This window comes from Ranitomeya imitator, chromosome 1, assembly GCF_032444005.1.
Source record: "Ranitomeya imitator isolate aRanImi1 chromosome 1, aRanImi1.pri, whole genome shotgun sequence".
Taxonomy (NCBI): domain Eukaryota; kingdom Metazoa; phylum Chordata; class Amphibia; order Anura; family Dendrobatidae; genus Ranitomeya; species Ranitomeya imitator.
The window spans coordinates 9641267-9657843 of record NC_091282.1 but is presented as its reverse complement, the minus strand read 5'-3'; the positions used below and the strand labels follow the sequence as shown (position 1 = coordinate 9657843).

At 48.3% G+C, this 16577-nt stretch overlaps 1 protein-coding gene across 1 annotated transcript in view; it reads right to left on the bottom strand.

Annotated features, from left to right (window-relative positions):
• The window catches only part of LOC138657966 (uncharacterized), an 81515-nt gene that overhangs the window by 30038 nt on the left and 34900 nt on the right, over positions 1-16577 (bottom strand). The window contains 4 exon segments of the mRNA XM_069745551.1: positions 652-775; positions 2683-2856; positions 3916-3991; positions 5173-6594. Coding sequence (XP_069601652.1) covers positions 652-775; positions 2683-2856; positions 3916-3991; positions 5173-6594 — 1796 coding nt within the window.

Here is a 16577-nt window from a genome sequence, read left to right as displayed (position 1 = left end):
ATTATTTTTTTTTCACTTTGTCCCACTATGGGACTTTATGTCAGGACAGAGACTCGTGTTTCCAGGTCTGAGGGACGGTCCGGTGCCGATATTTATCCAGGACTTTGTGCGCAGAACGGAGAAAGTGATTTGTCACAAAGAAGAAGAGAGAGAATGAAGGAGAAGACCAAGGAAGGAGACAAGTGTCAGCCAAGAGGGAGGAGCCGGACACCGACCACAACTGATGACGACATTGAGCCTGCACCGATTCTGAGGGACGGACGAGCGACAGCGGATTAGGGGGAAAATCAGCTGGAAATTAACCCCGATTCTGCTGAGTAACAATCCACGACAGACTTAGGGAAAGAACTCACAGGAGAGAATGGACAGAAGGACGGGACATCTGCAGAGAAAATGTGACCGAGGTTCTAAGGAAGGAGAAAGATTCTGAAAGAAGCCGCCGAGGACGAAGACTCAAGACTGATGAAGACGAAACAACAGCTGAAAAACCGCGACTCACAGATCAGAAGGAAATAATCAGGAAATGAAAGCTGTTGTCAGACGGAGAAAATGTAGAGAAAACCGGAGCAAATCTGGAGAAAACTCATCTATTATAGGACGACGCCGGGGAGACGTCATCACATCCACCGGAGCCAACAAGGAGACTCTCACCTCGTGGTGTAAGAGGCCGGAGCTCCTCCATCATCACATCCTGGTACCGATCCTGGTGTCCTTCTAGATACTCCCACTCCTCCATGGAGAGATAGACAGCGACGTCCTGACACCTTATAGGAACCTGACAACAGCCACACCGTCATCACCCAGAATCCTCCAGTGCTGTATAATGTCCCAGCAGTCACCTCTCCGCTCATCACCCAGAATCCTCCAGTGCTGTATAATGTCCCAGCAGTCACCTCTCCGCTCATCACCCAGAATCCTCCAGTGCTGTATAATGTCCCAGCAGTCACCTCTCCGCTCATCACCCAGAATCCTCCAGTGCTGTATAATGTCCCAGCAGTCACCTCTCCGCTCATCACCCAGAATCCTCCAGTGCTGTGTATAATGTCCCAGCAGTCACCTCTCCGCTCATCACCCAGAATCCTCCAGTGCTGTATAATGTCCCAGCAGTCACCTCTCCGCTCATCACCCAGAATCCTCCAGTGCTGTATAATGTCCCAGCAGTCACCTCTCCGGTCATCACCCAGAATCCTCCAGTGCTGTATAATGTCCCAGCAGTCACCTCTCCGCTCATCACCCAGAATCCTCCAGTGTTGTATAATGTCCCAAGCAGTCACCTCTCCGCTCATCACCCAGAATCCTCCAGTGCTGTATAATCTCCCAGCAGTCACCTCTCCGCTCATCACCCAGAATCCTCCAGTGCTGTATAATGTCCCAGCAGTCACCTCTCCGCTCATCACCCAGAATCCTCCAGTGCTGTATAATGTCCCAGCAGTCACCTCTCCGCTCATCACCCAGAATCCTCCAGTGCTGTATAATGTCCCAGCAGTCACCTCTCCGCTCATCACCCAGAATCCTCCAGTGCTGTATAATGTCCCAGCAGTCACCTCTCCGCTCACCACCCAGAATCCTCCAGTGCTGTATAATGTCCCAGCAGTCACCTCTCCGGTCATCACCCAGAATCCTCCAGTGCTGTATAATGTCCCAGCAGTCACCTCTCCGGTCATCACCCAGAATCCTCCAGTGCTGTATAATGTCCCAGCAGTCACCTCTCCGCTCATCACCCAGAATCCTCCAGTGCTGTATAATGTCCCAGCAGTCACCTCTCCGCTCATCACCCAGAATCCTCCAGTGCTGTATAATGTCCCAGCAGTCACCTCTCCGCTCATCACCCAGAATCCTCCAGTGCTGTATAATGTCCCAGCAGTCACCTCTCCGCTCATCACCCAGAATCCTCCAGTGCTGTGTATAATGTCCCAGCAGTCACCTCTCCGCTCATCACCCAGAATCCTCCAGTGCTGTATAATGTCCCAGCAGTCACCTCTCCGCTCATCACCCAGAATCCTCCAGTGCTGTATAATGTCCCAGCAGTCACCTCTCCGGTCATCACCCAGAATCCTCCAGTGCTGTATAATGTCCCAGCAGTCACCTCTCCGGTCATCACCCAGAATCCTCCAGTGCTGTATAATGTCCCAGCAGTCACCTCTCCGCTCATCACCCAGAATCCTCCAGTGCTGTATAATGTCCCAGCAGTCACCTCTCCGCTCATCACCCAGAATCCTCCAGTGCTGTATAATGTCCCAGCAGTCACCTCTCCGCTCACCACCCAGAATCCTCCAGTGCTGTATAATGTCCCAGCAGTCACCTCTCCGCTCATCACCCAGAATCCTCCAGTGCTGTATAATGTCCCAGCAGTCACCCCTCCGCTCATCACCCAGAATCCTCCAGTGCTGTGTATAATGTCCCAGCAGTCACCTCTCCGCTCATCACCCAGAATCCTCCAGTGCTGTATAATGTCCCAGCAGTCACCTCTCCGCTCATCACCCAGAATCCTCCAGTCCTGTATAATGTCCCAGCAGTCACCTCTCCGCTCATCACCCAGAATCCTCCAGTCCTGTATAATCTCCCAGCAGTCACCTCTCCGCTCATCACCCAGAATCCTCCAGTCCTGTATAATGTCCCAGCAGTCACCTCTCCGCTCATCACCCAGAATCCTCCAGTCCTGTATAATCTCCCAGCAGTCACCTCTCCGCTCAGCAGCTCAATCATCTTGTTGCTGAGCTCCAGGATCTTCTTGTTCCTCTCATGTAGCAGGGAGTGCGGGGGAGGCTCTGTGATGGGGCCCGGGCTCCGCCCTCCTGACTCCTGGAGATGGATGATGGGAGTCACACCGCCCCCCGGTGTCTTCCTCACTATTGTGTAATCCTGTGTATGGAGAGAGACACTTAGGGAGAAGATTCCTTTCCGACTCCAGATCTGACAATCAGTAGAAATCCCGGGATCAATAACCGTCTCCAGTAATCTGGGGCCATAACCGGGAATATTATTCCCCTCCGGACAGACATCCCGGCCCCTCTACAGCTCTTATAGGGAATCCCCATGACAACTCCTCCGGGCAGAGAGCTCCACACAATCACTGCTCTTATAGTAAAGAATCCTTCTCTCTATTCTGGATGTCGGACTTGTCACAGAACACAATAAAGCTGATAGAAATGTAGAGGAGTTACCTCTCCGCTCAGCAGGGAGATGATCTCCAGGGCGAAGTGGAATAATCTTCTGGTGGTCTCATCCCTGTCCTCGTCCATCCTCGGGGTCATTCAGGAGGAGGAGGGATGAGCACTGGATCAGCTGGAGGGATCTCGTCCTGCCGGCGTCTTCATGATGAAGGAGAAGATGGAAATCACCGGGGACGACAGAACGACAATCACTAAATTCTGCCAAATATCAACATTTATCAGGAGGAATCTGGAGAAAAAGCCACAAAACTCCACCGCGGCCTCCTCCGCCGATCTGACCGCTCATCATCAGCCTCGTAGGAGGAGGATGGTTACCGTGGTAACTACACGCCCAGCAGAGGACGGTCACTGTGGTAACTACACCGCCAGCAGAGGACGGTCACCGTGGTAACTACAGCCCCAGCAGAGGACGGTCACCGTGGTAACTACACCTCCAGCAGAGGACGGTCACCGTGGTAACTACAGCCCCAGCAGAGGACGGTCACCGTGGTAACTACACCGCCAGCAGAGGACGGTCACCGTGGTAACTACAGCCCCAGCAGAGGACGGTCACTGTGGTAACTACAGCACCAGCAGAGGACGGTCACTGTGGTAACTACATCCCCAGCAGAGGTCGGTCACCGTGGTAACTACACTCCCAGCAGAGGACGGTCACTGTGGTAACTACACTCCCAGTAGAGAACGGTCACCGTGGTAACTACACTCCCAGCGGGGGTCGTGAGATGAGGAGCAGACGCTGCACATGGGAGGCACTAAAAAGAATGGACATAATAATGTAGAGCTGCACAGATGTGGACGTGTTGTAGATTCTCAGGCATCTTGGATATGAAATGAACATTAAATATATGTAATTAGGAAATGAGCACAGATCCCAGATAATCCGGTGTATATTATATTATATAGCTGGGGAGGAACATGGAATATAGAGGATCTGGGATCTGTGGTCATTTCCTCTATTATCTCCACATAATTCATGTTCATTTCATATCCAAGATGCCTGAGAATCTACAACACGTCTCCACATCTGTGCAGCTCTACATCCCCCACACAACAGTGAGGAGCCGCAGTCACAGGGAGCAGGAGCCTCCACAGGAACAGCTCTGATCTCACCCCACACTCTCCTCTCACAGATTTACCACAAACCCTCCTGTAATCTCACCGGAATGGCGGGAAATCTGCTGCTGGCTGACACCAGAGAACACGAGCTGCACACAACCAGGACGGAGCTGCTGCACCGAGAGCGGAAGGACCTGTGGTGACGTCACCGTCATGTGATCAGGGGGCGGGGCTCAGGGGAGAAGTGATGGAGGAGGTGTGGTGACGTCACCATCATATGATCAGAGGGCGGGGCTCAGGATAGAAGAGCTGAAGGACCTGTGGTGACGTAACTGTCATGTGATCAGGGGGCGGGGCTGACTTATGCTGAAGGACCTGTGATAATGACGTCACCATAGGGCCTTCAGCTCTTCCTTTCTGAGTTCAGGGCTTCAGCCAGTGGCACTTGATCATGTGGCAGTGACGTCACAGTTCCTTTTTAGCAGCAGCGCAGCAGACACTAAGGTTACGTTCACATTTGCGTTGTGCGATGTTGCATCGGAGACGCAACACACAGCGCAAACAAAAACGCAACAAAACGCACGCTAAAACGCAGCGTTTTGTGACGCATGCGTCCTTTTTTGCCGAATTTTGGACGCAAAAAAAAATGCAACTTGCTGCGTCCTCTGCGCCCTACGCTTGCGGCAAAAAAAATGCATGCGTCGCAAAACGCAGCACAACACATGTGCATGCGCCCCCCATGTTAAATATAGGGGCGCATGAGGCATGCGTTGCTGCGGCTGCGCCCGACCCAACCCCGCAAAACGCTAATGTGAACGTAGCCTAACTGTGGCGTCTGTGGTTCTCTGGGGTCAGCATCTGTCGCTCTCTGGGATTGGCTGCTGTGGCTCTCTGTGATCGGCTGCTGTGCCTCTCTGGGGTCGGCGGCTGTGGTGTCGGTCACTCTCTGGGATCGGTGGCTGTGGCTCTCTGGGGTCGGCTGCTGTGGCTCTCTTGGTTCGGCGTCTGTGGCGTCTGTCGCTCTCTGGGGTCGGTGTCTGTGGCATCTGTCACTCTCTGGGGTCGGCGGCTGTCGCTCTCTGGGATCGGCGTCTGTCGCTCTCTGGGGTCGGCGGCTGTGGTGTCTGTGGCTCTCTGGGGTTGGCTGCTGTGGCTCTCTGGGGTCGGCGGCTGTCGCTCTCTGGGATCGGCGTCTGTCGCTCTCTGGGGTCGGCGGCTGTGGTGTCTGTGGCTCTCTGGGGTTGGCTGCTGTGGCTCTCTGGGGTCGGCGTCTGTCGCTCTCTGGGGTCGGCGGCTGTGGTGTCTGTCACTCTCGGGTCGGCAGCTGTGGCATTTGTCGCTCTCTGGGGTCGGAGGGCTGTGGCATTTGTCGCTCTCTGGGGTCGGAGGGCTGAGGCATTTGTCGCTCTCTGGGGTCGGAGGGCTGTGGCATTTGTCGCTCTCTGGGGTCGGAGGGCTGTGGCATTTGTCGCTCTCTGGGGTCGGAGGGCTGAGGCATTTGTCGCTCTCTGGGGTCGGAGGGCTGTGGCATTTGTCGCTCTCTGGGGTCGGAGGGCTGTGGCATTTGTCGCTCTCTGGGGTCGGAGGGCTGTGGTGTCTGTGGCTCTCTGGGGTTGGCGTCTGTCTCTGGGGTCGGCTGCTGTGGCTCTCTGGGGTCGGCGTCTGTGGCGTCTCGCTCTCTGGGGTCGGCGGCTGTGGTGTCTGTCGCTCTCTGGGGTCGGTGGCTGTGGCGTCTCGTTCTCTGGGGTCGGCAGCTGTGGCATTTGTCGCTCTCTGGGGTCGGCAGCTGTGGCGTTTGTCGCTCTCTGGGGTCGGAGGGCTGTGGTGTCTGTGGCTCTCTGGGGTTGGCGTCTGTCTCTGGGGTTGGCTGCTGTGGCTCTCTGGGGTCGGCGTCTGTGGCGTCTCGCTCTCTGGGGTCGGCGGCTGTGGTGTCTGTCGCTCTCTGGGGTCGGTGGCTGTGGCGTCTCGTTCTCTGGGGTCGGCAGCTGTGGCATTTGTCGCTCTCTGGGGTCGGCAGCTGTGGCATTTGTCGCTCTCTGGGGTCGGAGGGCTGTGGTGTCTGTGGCTCTCTGGGGTTGGCGTCTGTCTCTGGGGTTGGCTGCTGTGGCTCTCTGGGGTCGGCGTCTGTGGCGTCTCGCTCTCTGGGGTCGGCGGCTGTGGTGTCTGTCGCTCTCTGGGGTCGGTGGCTGTGGCGTCTCGTTCTCTGGGGTCGGCAGCTGTGGCATTTGTCGCTCTCTGGGGTCGGCAGCTGTGGCATTTGTCGCTCTCTGGGGTCGGAGGGCTGAGGCATTTGTCGCTCTCTGGGGTCGGAGGGCTGTGGCGTTTGTCGCTCTCTGGAGTTGGCCGCTGTGGTGTCGGTCGCTTTCTGGTGTCGGAGACTGTGTTGATACTTTGTATCTCGCTCTCCTCGTTACAGTTTCTATTTCTTTGTAGTAACTTTGTGTTTCCTCTTTGTCTCCTCCATAGATCAGACGCTGGGGTTTGTGTCGCTGCGCTCAGCGCTGGTTCTCGGGAGCAGCCGTGACTTCTGCCCCCTTGTCTCTATCCCCTACAGGGGGAGATGTCGGAGCTGGATAGCGCAGGGTCAGTTTCCCTGATAACTGAATATGCGGATCCACCCCTATTGGAGTGGAGTGGGGTCCATATTCATTACTTTAATGAGCAGTACCATGTGACCGCTCACTACAGGAAGAAGCTGCCGCGCCGGGAAAGCAGGGACCGCGCCAGGAGCAGGTGAGTATTATTACACAGCTGCTGCTCCACTTCCCCTGCCGTCTCCTCAAGTATAAGCCGAGAGGGGCAATTTCAGCCTAAAAAAATGGTCTGAAATTCTCGGCTTATACTCGAGTATAATATATATACGGTATATATATTTTTTTTATTTATTTTTTTTCCAGTTAGTGTTAGAAGTGTTAGGGTTAGCAGGAAAAAAATACTAGTGTTAGTATAGGGTTAGTTTTTTTGTTAGCCAGGCAAATTAAAAAAAAAAATATGGCCCACAGAACATTTAGCACGGAGCAAGCAAACAGGCTGCTTTGCTTCGGCAGTGAAACAGAATCTGCCTCTGAAGTGGAGCAGTTTTCAGGCAGTGATGACGACTCTTCCTCCACGGATTCCCCAGCCCGATGGTAGCGGAGTCGGTCGTCACTGCTGACGCTTCAGAGGCAGGACCAAGTACCGCTGTTCCCCCCCCCCACCACCACTGTGGTATAATGGTTCTTAAGTTTCCCCTCAAATTCCCTCTTTTTCTGCAGCCCCTGGAATAAGAGAAAATGTCATCAATTTTACCTCATTGATTTTTTTTTTCCAAATTTTCATTAGCCCAGAAGTCCTAGAATTAATTGCCCACCAAACAAACTTATATGCCCGACAATACATCTCCCAAAAACACACTGCCTTTCATTTCCAATCCTGGATCCCCACAAATGTCCCCAAAATAAAAGTTGTTTTTTTTTAAGGCCTTACCCTGAATATGGGGTTAGTAAAAAAAAAATAAAACACACTCCGCTTCTACTGGGCAACAAAAGCTGTCCACAGCACCCCTGTATTTGCAGCCATCATGTCCCGATTCCGTTATGAGATTCCTCCACTTCAGTGACAATTCCCAAGCCCCCCCCAAGAACTGACCCCAACTATGATCGGATAAATAAATTGAGACCCCTAATTTCCCTCCTACAAAACTCATTTCTACATTCCTATACCCCAAAGAAAAATGTGGCAGTCAAGTACTTGATGAGCTACAAGGGTCGTCTGTCATTCCGCCAATTTATCCCCTCCAAGCGAGCCAAATACAGGCTAAAATTGTACAAAACTCGTGAGAGCTCATCAGGGTACACTTCTACTTTCCTAATGTATGAAGGTATTCACCGCCAAATCAACCCCCCAAACTGCCCCCAGACAATTGGCATCCCAGGCAAAATTGGGAGCTAAGGATGCCCTTTCTCCATCAAGGGTACCACGTGTATACTGACAACTACTACACGAGCATCCCCCTATATAAATCCCTCCATGTTGCAAATACAGGGGCCTGTGGGACAGTCAGGAAAAAACGAGTGGGGTTTCTATCACAGCTGGTGTCCAGACGTTTGGAGAAGCAGGTGTCATTCTCACTCGCAAGTGACCATCTTCTTGCAGTGAAATGGAATGACAGGCTTACCACACTGCAAGCGGACACCACTGTGACGGTCAGAGACAGGAGCACCACCGGGGACAAGGAAAAACCGGTCTGCATCACAGACTATAATAAATATATGTGAGTCGTTGACTTGTCAGACCAGGTTCTGCAACCATACCTGGTGAAGCGAGAGACCAGGGCCTGGTACAAAAAGGTGGCAATCTACCTTATCCAAACTGCCACATACCACAGTTTTGTCCTGTACAAAAAGTCCCAAGGACCGCTTACACTCCAATTTCAGGAAAAAATTGTAGAGGGCCTCATGTGAGTCGATGGCACAGGGAGAAGGAATCCTTTGAGACTGAGGTCGTCCGGAGACTTGCAGAGCGCCATTTTCCTGTTTCTGGCACTCGCACACAAAGGTATCCTCCAAAAAAGATGCCATGTTTGTAGGAAGCACGGTAGACGGAGTGATTCCCAGTACTATTGCCCCACATGCCCATCGCAACCACGCCTTTGTATCTCCCCGTTTTGAGACCTACCACACCACCCACTGGGGAACACAATTTTTTAAGAGTTAGGTCAGACAACTGTTCTTAATTAATTTTTGGATGCTGAATCCAGAAATGATCTCAGTTTTTCTCTATCACGTCAAGTTTTTGAACTATAGGATTTTTGTCTTCTCAAAACTATGTAAACTACTGTACCTAAAAAGTGTTGTTTTTTTTAAATAGTACAAATATGAGCAAAAAATGAAATATATAAGAAATAGGCATGACAAAGTTGTGACTACTTTTACAAGTTGCCACTTAGCTCTATATGAGTCGAATTGTAATCATATAACAAGTCTTATTACAGATATCAGTGCAATTGTGCTTCTCTGGCAGGTAAGTTGTGTAGGAAAAACTTGACGTGCTAGAAAAAAACTGACTACATTTTTGGAATCAGCATGCCAATTTTAGTATAAATCAGCTCAAAAACCTAACTCAACAGAAATTGTTTTTCAAATTGTTCCCCTGTGTTATTAGTTGTTGTTTTTTTTTCAATTTTTATTTTCTGCTTAGTGGCCCCAGTAGAGTAATTTGGAACAAGTAATAGAGAATATTTTCATTATTAGATCCCATTTTACCCCATTTCACAATTAATTCCAGGACTTTATCAATTCCATACCAAACTACTGTTCCAACAAATTCTTGTCCACGCACCCACGTCTGTACACCCCAGAGTGTGGACCCCACAAATGTTATTGAAAAGTGAGGTCATCTGAAAATTAATTGTAGGACTTGATCAATCACAAACATTTTTGACCATTTATCTAACTTTGACTATTTTTACGGCTGTCTTACTACACAAAACTTTGGCTTCCATTTATATTACTTATATTTATGTTGGTGATACGGACATGATCGTTTTATTGGAGAGTCTCTAATAATGAGGAAATTCCATACTTATACACTATGGGCTTTACTTTATGGTTCTTGCCAAACCTCTGGTACCAGACAATACTTTCTATAGAGAACTGGTTGTTTTGTGCATATAGCGGTTCCGACCTTGGCGGTGGGAGCTTGCTATGGTGTACCACGTCTATTGGCACCTTTGTCTCATATAGGGATTGGTGGAGCTAAACGGACGTACGACCAGTCTGTGAAAGTGTCGGCCATTCTAGCCCTGATGGTGTTCGCACATCTTTGGAACAATCTCAGCTTTACCACGTAGTTGCTGCATTTTCCTGCACATTTTGCCCTTCATTCCAGTACTGTTTATTATTCCTGCTACAATATACACAAATGCAGGACAACTATTGTTAGCAAAACCAAATGTTATAATCAGCCAATGTGTTTTTAGGAGCATGATTCCATCTGTGAGTAATAATTCCTGGAAGGATTTTCTTGTTTGCTCAATGTCTCTAGAAGCTTTGAATGGGTCCTGGATCTTCAATTTCACCCTAAAGACCAAATGGTGTGCCATCTATTATAGACACTGCTTTGTCACCAGTACTCACATTGGGGCCATATTGGATATATTACTGAACACATAAAAACTAGTGAAATAAAATCTGAGGTTTGTTCCTCAGAACGTACAAAAAAGAACCATAAAAGAGACAGTGAAAAACACGCAAATTGTAAATTTTCAAACTTGTGTTCAATCAACTGCATAAAAAATGGTGGCATCAAACTACTCACTACCTCCCTAGATAAATAGATTAGAGGGTACAATTTATAAAAAAGACATTTATGGGGGATTTCTGTTGCTCTTGAACCACACAGGCTCTGCCAGTATGACAATCTATTCCAAATAGCGCCAAATTTGTCACATTGTGCCCCTTACTGTCCGAGTCCAGCATTTGTTCAAACAGAATTTTACAAGCAGGAGCCTGCTAATGCAGCCGTCCCTGCCTGTAAAAACCCGGGGGAATGAATGGAAAGCAGGGGAACGTAGCTACCTAGACTTGCGGTGCTGCGCCCCCTGCTGGCATAACCTCAGATGAACTCGAGCGTGGGAATTTTTCCTGAAAATTTTCTCACGCTCGAGTTCATCTGAGGTTATGCGATCAAGATAAGAGAAAATATGCGGCACTCACCCCAAATTAGCAGTGGAAATCGTGAACTTTATTGGAGAAAGTATATGAAGTACATCAGTCAGGACATCAGGTATACAGGAGGTTGCGGTATTGGAGTATTGTCCATACTCCAATACCGCACCCTCCTGTATACCTGATGTCCTGATGGATGTACTTCATATACTTTCTCCAATAAAATTAACGATTTCCACTGCTAATTTGGGGTGAGTGCCGCATATTTTCTCTTATCTTGATCGCATATGGACTTCTGTTACACATTTTGTATGCAGAGCACCAAAACCCCTAGCATTCGTGACGCCTGACAGTCGTTTGTTCGCCATCAGTCCTGCTTACTAGGAATCGTATTGCTCTAGTGCCGTTCTTTTCTTTATACTCGCTGTGGCTAATCATCTGAGGTTATGCCAGCAGAGGGCGCATCACCGCAAGTCTAGGTAGCTACGTTCCCCTGCTTTCCATTCATTCCCCAGATTTTACAGTCAGGAGCACAGCTGCATTAGCAAGCTCCTGCTTGTAAAATAATTTAAAGGGACACTCACCTGAATTTGGAGGGAACAATCTTCAGCCATGGAGGCGGGGTTTTTGATTCACCCTTTCCTTACCCGCTGGCTGCATGCTGGCTGCAATATTGGATTGAAGTTCATTCTCTGTCCTCCATAGTACACGCCTGCGCAAGGCAAGATTATTACCCCATATCCAACCGCTACACGGAAGTGGGAAGAGAGAGACTAAATGCCAGAATAGGCGCATTTTACAGATGTGCCTTTTCTGGGGTGGCTGTGGGCAGATGTTTTTAGCCGAAGGTGGGGGGGGGGCAATAACCATGGTACCTCCCCAGGCTATTAATATCTGCCCTCAGTCACTGGCTTTCCCACTCTGGCGGAGAAAATTGCGCGGGAGCCCACGCCAGTTTTTTCTGCAATTTAACCCTTTATTTTAACAGCTAGAGACCCCAAACTTTGCACATACACAACTACTAACATTAGTAGTGAGGAATATGCAAAAAAAAAAGGGATATGACATGGTTTACTGTATGTAAACCATGTCTCATATCCTGTCGGGTTTGGGAAGGAGATAGGAAAAGCCGGAAATTGAATTACCGGCTTTTCTGCTATCTAGCGCTGTATGAAATATACATATATATGTATATATATATATAAATTTATATATATGTGTGTCTCACTGATAAATATATATATATAGACTGTATATATGTTTTCACGAATATTGAGCCCATGGATCCATTGTCCGTTTTGCAAGCCGGCGAGAAAATCTCGCTGTACGGATGCCATACGGAGGATGACATGCGCAAAATACGCTGCCAAACCCTGCCTACGGATGACATATGGATCACTATTTTGGGAACATTTCTGCGTATTACGGCCGTAAAAAATAGACCGTATTTTCATACGCCTAGTGTGGCGCAACCCTTACAGCGAGAGTGGTTGCAGATCACAATATATATTCCTCAAAAGGATAAGTCTACTCTTAATGGCAATTGATATATGATATCATATACTCCAATGTCCAGACACTCAATGCGTTTCCCCTCCACTGAGGTTCATCAGGAGTAAGTTAATAAATCATAACAAGGAGTACTTCGCTCATGTTTCTCTTGATAGAGATGGAACAGGCATGATGGCCAGAACTCCAGAGACAGCCCTCATTCACACGAGATGCATGGTGTTTTTCAACCACACCCCTCATTCTTATATACGCAACATAATTAAAAGAATTACCTTCATGTGGTTTCAGGTGCACGGAGATTCCGTTTGTATAACACCAGACCGGAACAAACACTGTGCGCCACGCCGCCGAGAAACCCGATGATTCATTTGCGCATGACCGAATACGTCATGCGATTCACTGCGTTCCGGGACATGGCGTAAATGCGCGAGGCTATGCAACTGCGCACGACCGGATATATCGAGCGGACCTCAGTGGTAATGCACATGACCTAATACGTCATGCGTTTCACTGCGTTCCAGATAACCGCGCATGCCCAAATGCGTTATGCCGTTGATTATGCCCTAACAGAACATAGCCAGGTATATGCACCGTTCTGTATAAAGAAACCCTCGAGCGCTGCATGCGTAGTGAGATATTAAATAGCCACAATATCTATAAATACGATGTTCCACATTATTATATACAAATTAAAGAATTATACAGCCATTACACAAATTGATATGGGATGTTGTAGATAAAAATGAATATAGGGTATTGTAGAGGGATAGCTTGTTTGAAATGAGATATTATTACATCTCCCAGATGCAAGGACATATGTCTTATTGATGTTTTACCCTATATAGGGATAAGATATCAATGTCACATAGACCAATCCTGGCCGATGTATGTGACCAGGTTTTCATTTTTGCAGACCAAAAAAGGAGAATTCCATGGTGGAGGATGTCAATGGAAACAACTAAACTGTATTTGCTCATTCAGGCCATCTGGAGAGGTAGATTTCAACCAGTCGATCCATTTTTTGCTCTTTCTGTAATTTTGCCTTATTCCAATCACCCCTTCTAGCAGATGGAGTAATTACCTCAATCACACTAAAGGTGAACGAGTCAAGATTCCCCCGATGTATTCCCCTAATATGTCTTGATATTGATGTATCTCTCGTGTGTCGGATGTCACCCAGGTGATCACCAATGCATCTCCTGAACTACAAAAAAAACCTCTAATAACCTATTCTTAATAAAATGTGAAATACATAGAGCAGCTTAATATACGTTTTTTGCAAAAAAACGTGTTAACCAAATACCCTGTGCTTTTCCATCGTTTTATTAGCACTTGCTGTTTACTGTTATTTTTTTGCAACAGAGCATTTTTTGTTTTACTGTGCCTTTTTTTTGTGTGTTTTCAGTCTCCTGGTGCTGTGAACAATGTCCCTACAGGCTTGTTCGCTGTGTGCATGGCTCATGTGTTTCTGTTTTATTCATATTAATTCTGTTGGAAACTTTCTGCAGAAATCCCCCCAGTACGGCTTTAAAGAGGATCTTTCACAATTATGAGCATGCTAAACTGCCACACCCTGATATGATGGCCGCACAGCTGAAGAAAATATAGTTTGTTTTCTTGATCATTAATTCTTCCTCTCCAATGTGGAGATATCAGCTTGTAAAGTTTAGGTTATAATTTATGATAATGTGGCGATATTAGATAATTTCTTATTGGAGGACATGTACTTCCTCCCTTGTATGACGTTGACCAATCACAAGCAGGCACCAACATTTTTTTTGGAAGTGCATTGAGCAGCAAGGTGGATTGCTGCTGAGGGGGAAGGAGAAAAAAAATGTCTTTAAATCTTCAGCTTAGCGCATGTGAACGAGCTGAGTGTGACCTGAGTGTAAGTGTGGACGGCGGTAAGTGTGACTTGTGATTCAGTGACTTTGGATTCAGGGAGTTTCCAAGGGAGGAATTACTGAATTGCTGTCTGTATTTTACTAATACTTTGCATTTATTTTTTATTTAACAGTTCTGTCTGGTGCAATCCCCATTAGGAAATGTGCTCCACTATTGTTAATGCCTCCAGTGCACAACTTGCCACATGTATGCAGTCTGTTATGGCTGGCAATCAGGCAACACAGCGTGCAGTAATCAGCGCACATACAGAGATCTGGCAATAACCAAAAACAATAGGACGAGCTCTGAGACGTGGAATCTCTGTAGACTGCAGTACCTGATCTATCCTCACACAACTATAAGCAGCAGTGGATTGCGCCTATCACTACCTATGCAACTCGGCACTGCCTGAGGAGCTGACTAGCCTGAAGATAGAAATACAAGCCTGACTTACCTCAGAGAAATACCCCAAAGGAAAAGGCAGCCCCCCACATATAATGACTGTTAGCAAGATGAAAAGACAAACGTAGGAATGAAATAGATTCAGCAAAGTGAGGCCCGATATTCTAGACAGAGCGAGGATAGCAAAGAGAACTATGCAGTCTACAAAAAACCCTAAAACGAAAACCACGCAAAGGGGCAAAAAGACCCACCGTGCCGAACTAACAGCACGGCGGTGCACCCCTTTGCTTCTCAGAGCTTCCAGCAAAAGTTAATAGCAAGCTGGACAGAAAAAACAGAAAACAAACTAGAAGCACTTATCTAGCAGAGCAGCAGGCCCAAGGAAAGATGCAGTAGCTCAGATCCAACACTGGAACATTGACAAGGAGCAAGGAAGACAGACTCAGGTGGAGCTAAATAGCAAGGCAGCCAACGAGCTCACCAAAACACCTGAGGGAGGAAGCCCAGAGACTGCAATACCACTTGTGACCACAGAAGTGAACTCAGCCACAGAATTCACAACAGTACCCCCCCCTTGAGGAGGGGTCACCGAACCCTCACCAGAACCCCCAGGCCGACCAGGATGAGCCACATGAAAGGCACGAACAAGATCTGGGGCATGGACATGAGAGGCAAAAACCCAGGAATTATCCTCCTGAGCATAACCCTTCCATTTGACCAGATACTGGAGTTTCCGTCTAGAGACACGAGAATCCAAAATCTTCTCCACAATATACTCCAATTCCCCCTCCACCAAAACCGGGGCAGGAGGCTCCACAGATGGAACCATAGGTGCCACGTATCTCCTCAACAACGACCTATGGAATACATTATGTATGGAAAAGGAGTCTGGGAGGGTCAGACGAAAAGACACCGGATTGAGAATCTCAGAAATCCTATACGGACCAATAAAACGAGGTTTAAATTTAGGAGAGGAAACCTTCATAGGAATATGACGAGAAGATAACCAAACCAGATCCCCAACACGAAGTCGGGGTCCCACACGGCGTCTGCGATTAGCGAAAAGCTGAGCCTTCTCCTGGGACAAGGTCAAATTGTCCACTACCTGAGTCCAGATCTGCTGCAACCTGTCCACCACAGAATCCACACCAGGACAGTCCGAAGACTCAACCTGTCCTGAAGAAAAACGAGGATGGAACCCAGAATTGCAGAAAAATGGAGAGACCAAGGTAGCCGAGCTGGCCCGATTATTAAGGGCGAACTCAGCCAACGGCAAAAATGACACCCAATCATCCTGGTCAGCGGAAACAAAACATCTCAGATATGTTTCCAAGGTCTGATTGGTTCGTTCGGTCTGGCCATTAGTCTGAGGATGGAAGGCCGAGGAGAAAGATAGGTCAATGCCCATCCTACCACAAAAGGCTCGCCAGAACCTCGAGACAAACTGGGAACCTCTGTCAGAAACAATATTCTCAGGAATGCCATGTAAACGAACCACATGCTGGAAGAACAAAGGCACCAAATCAGAGGAGGAAGGCAATTTAACCAAGGGCACCAGATGGACCATTTTAGAAAAGCGATCACAGACCACCCAAATGACCGACATTTTTTGAGAAACGGGAAGGTCAGAAATGAAATCCATCGAAATATGTGTCCAAGGCCTCTTCGGGACCGGCAAGGGCAAAAGCAACCCACTGGCACGTGAACAGCAGGGCTTAGCCCTAGCACAAATTCCACAGGACTGCACAAAAGCACGCACATCCCGTGACAGAGATGGCCACCAGAAGGATCTAGCAACCAACTCCCTGGTACCAAAGATTCCTGGATGACCGGCCAGCACCGAACAATGAAGTTCAGAGATAACTTTACTAGTCCACCTATCAGGGACGAACAGTTTCTCGGC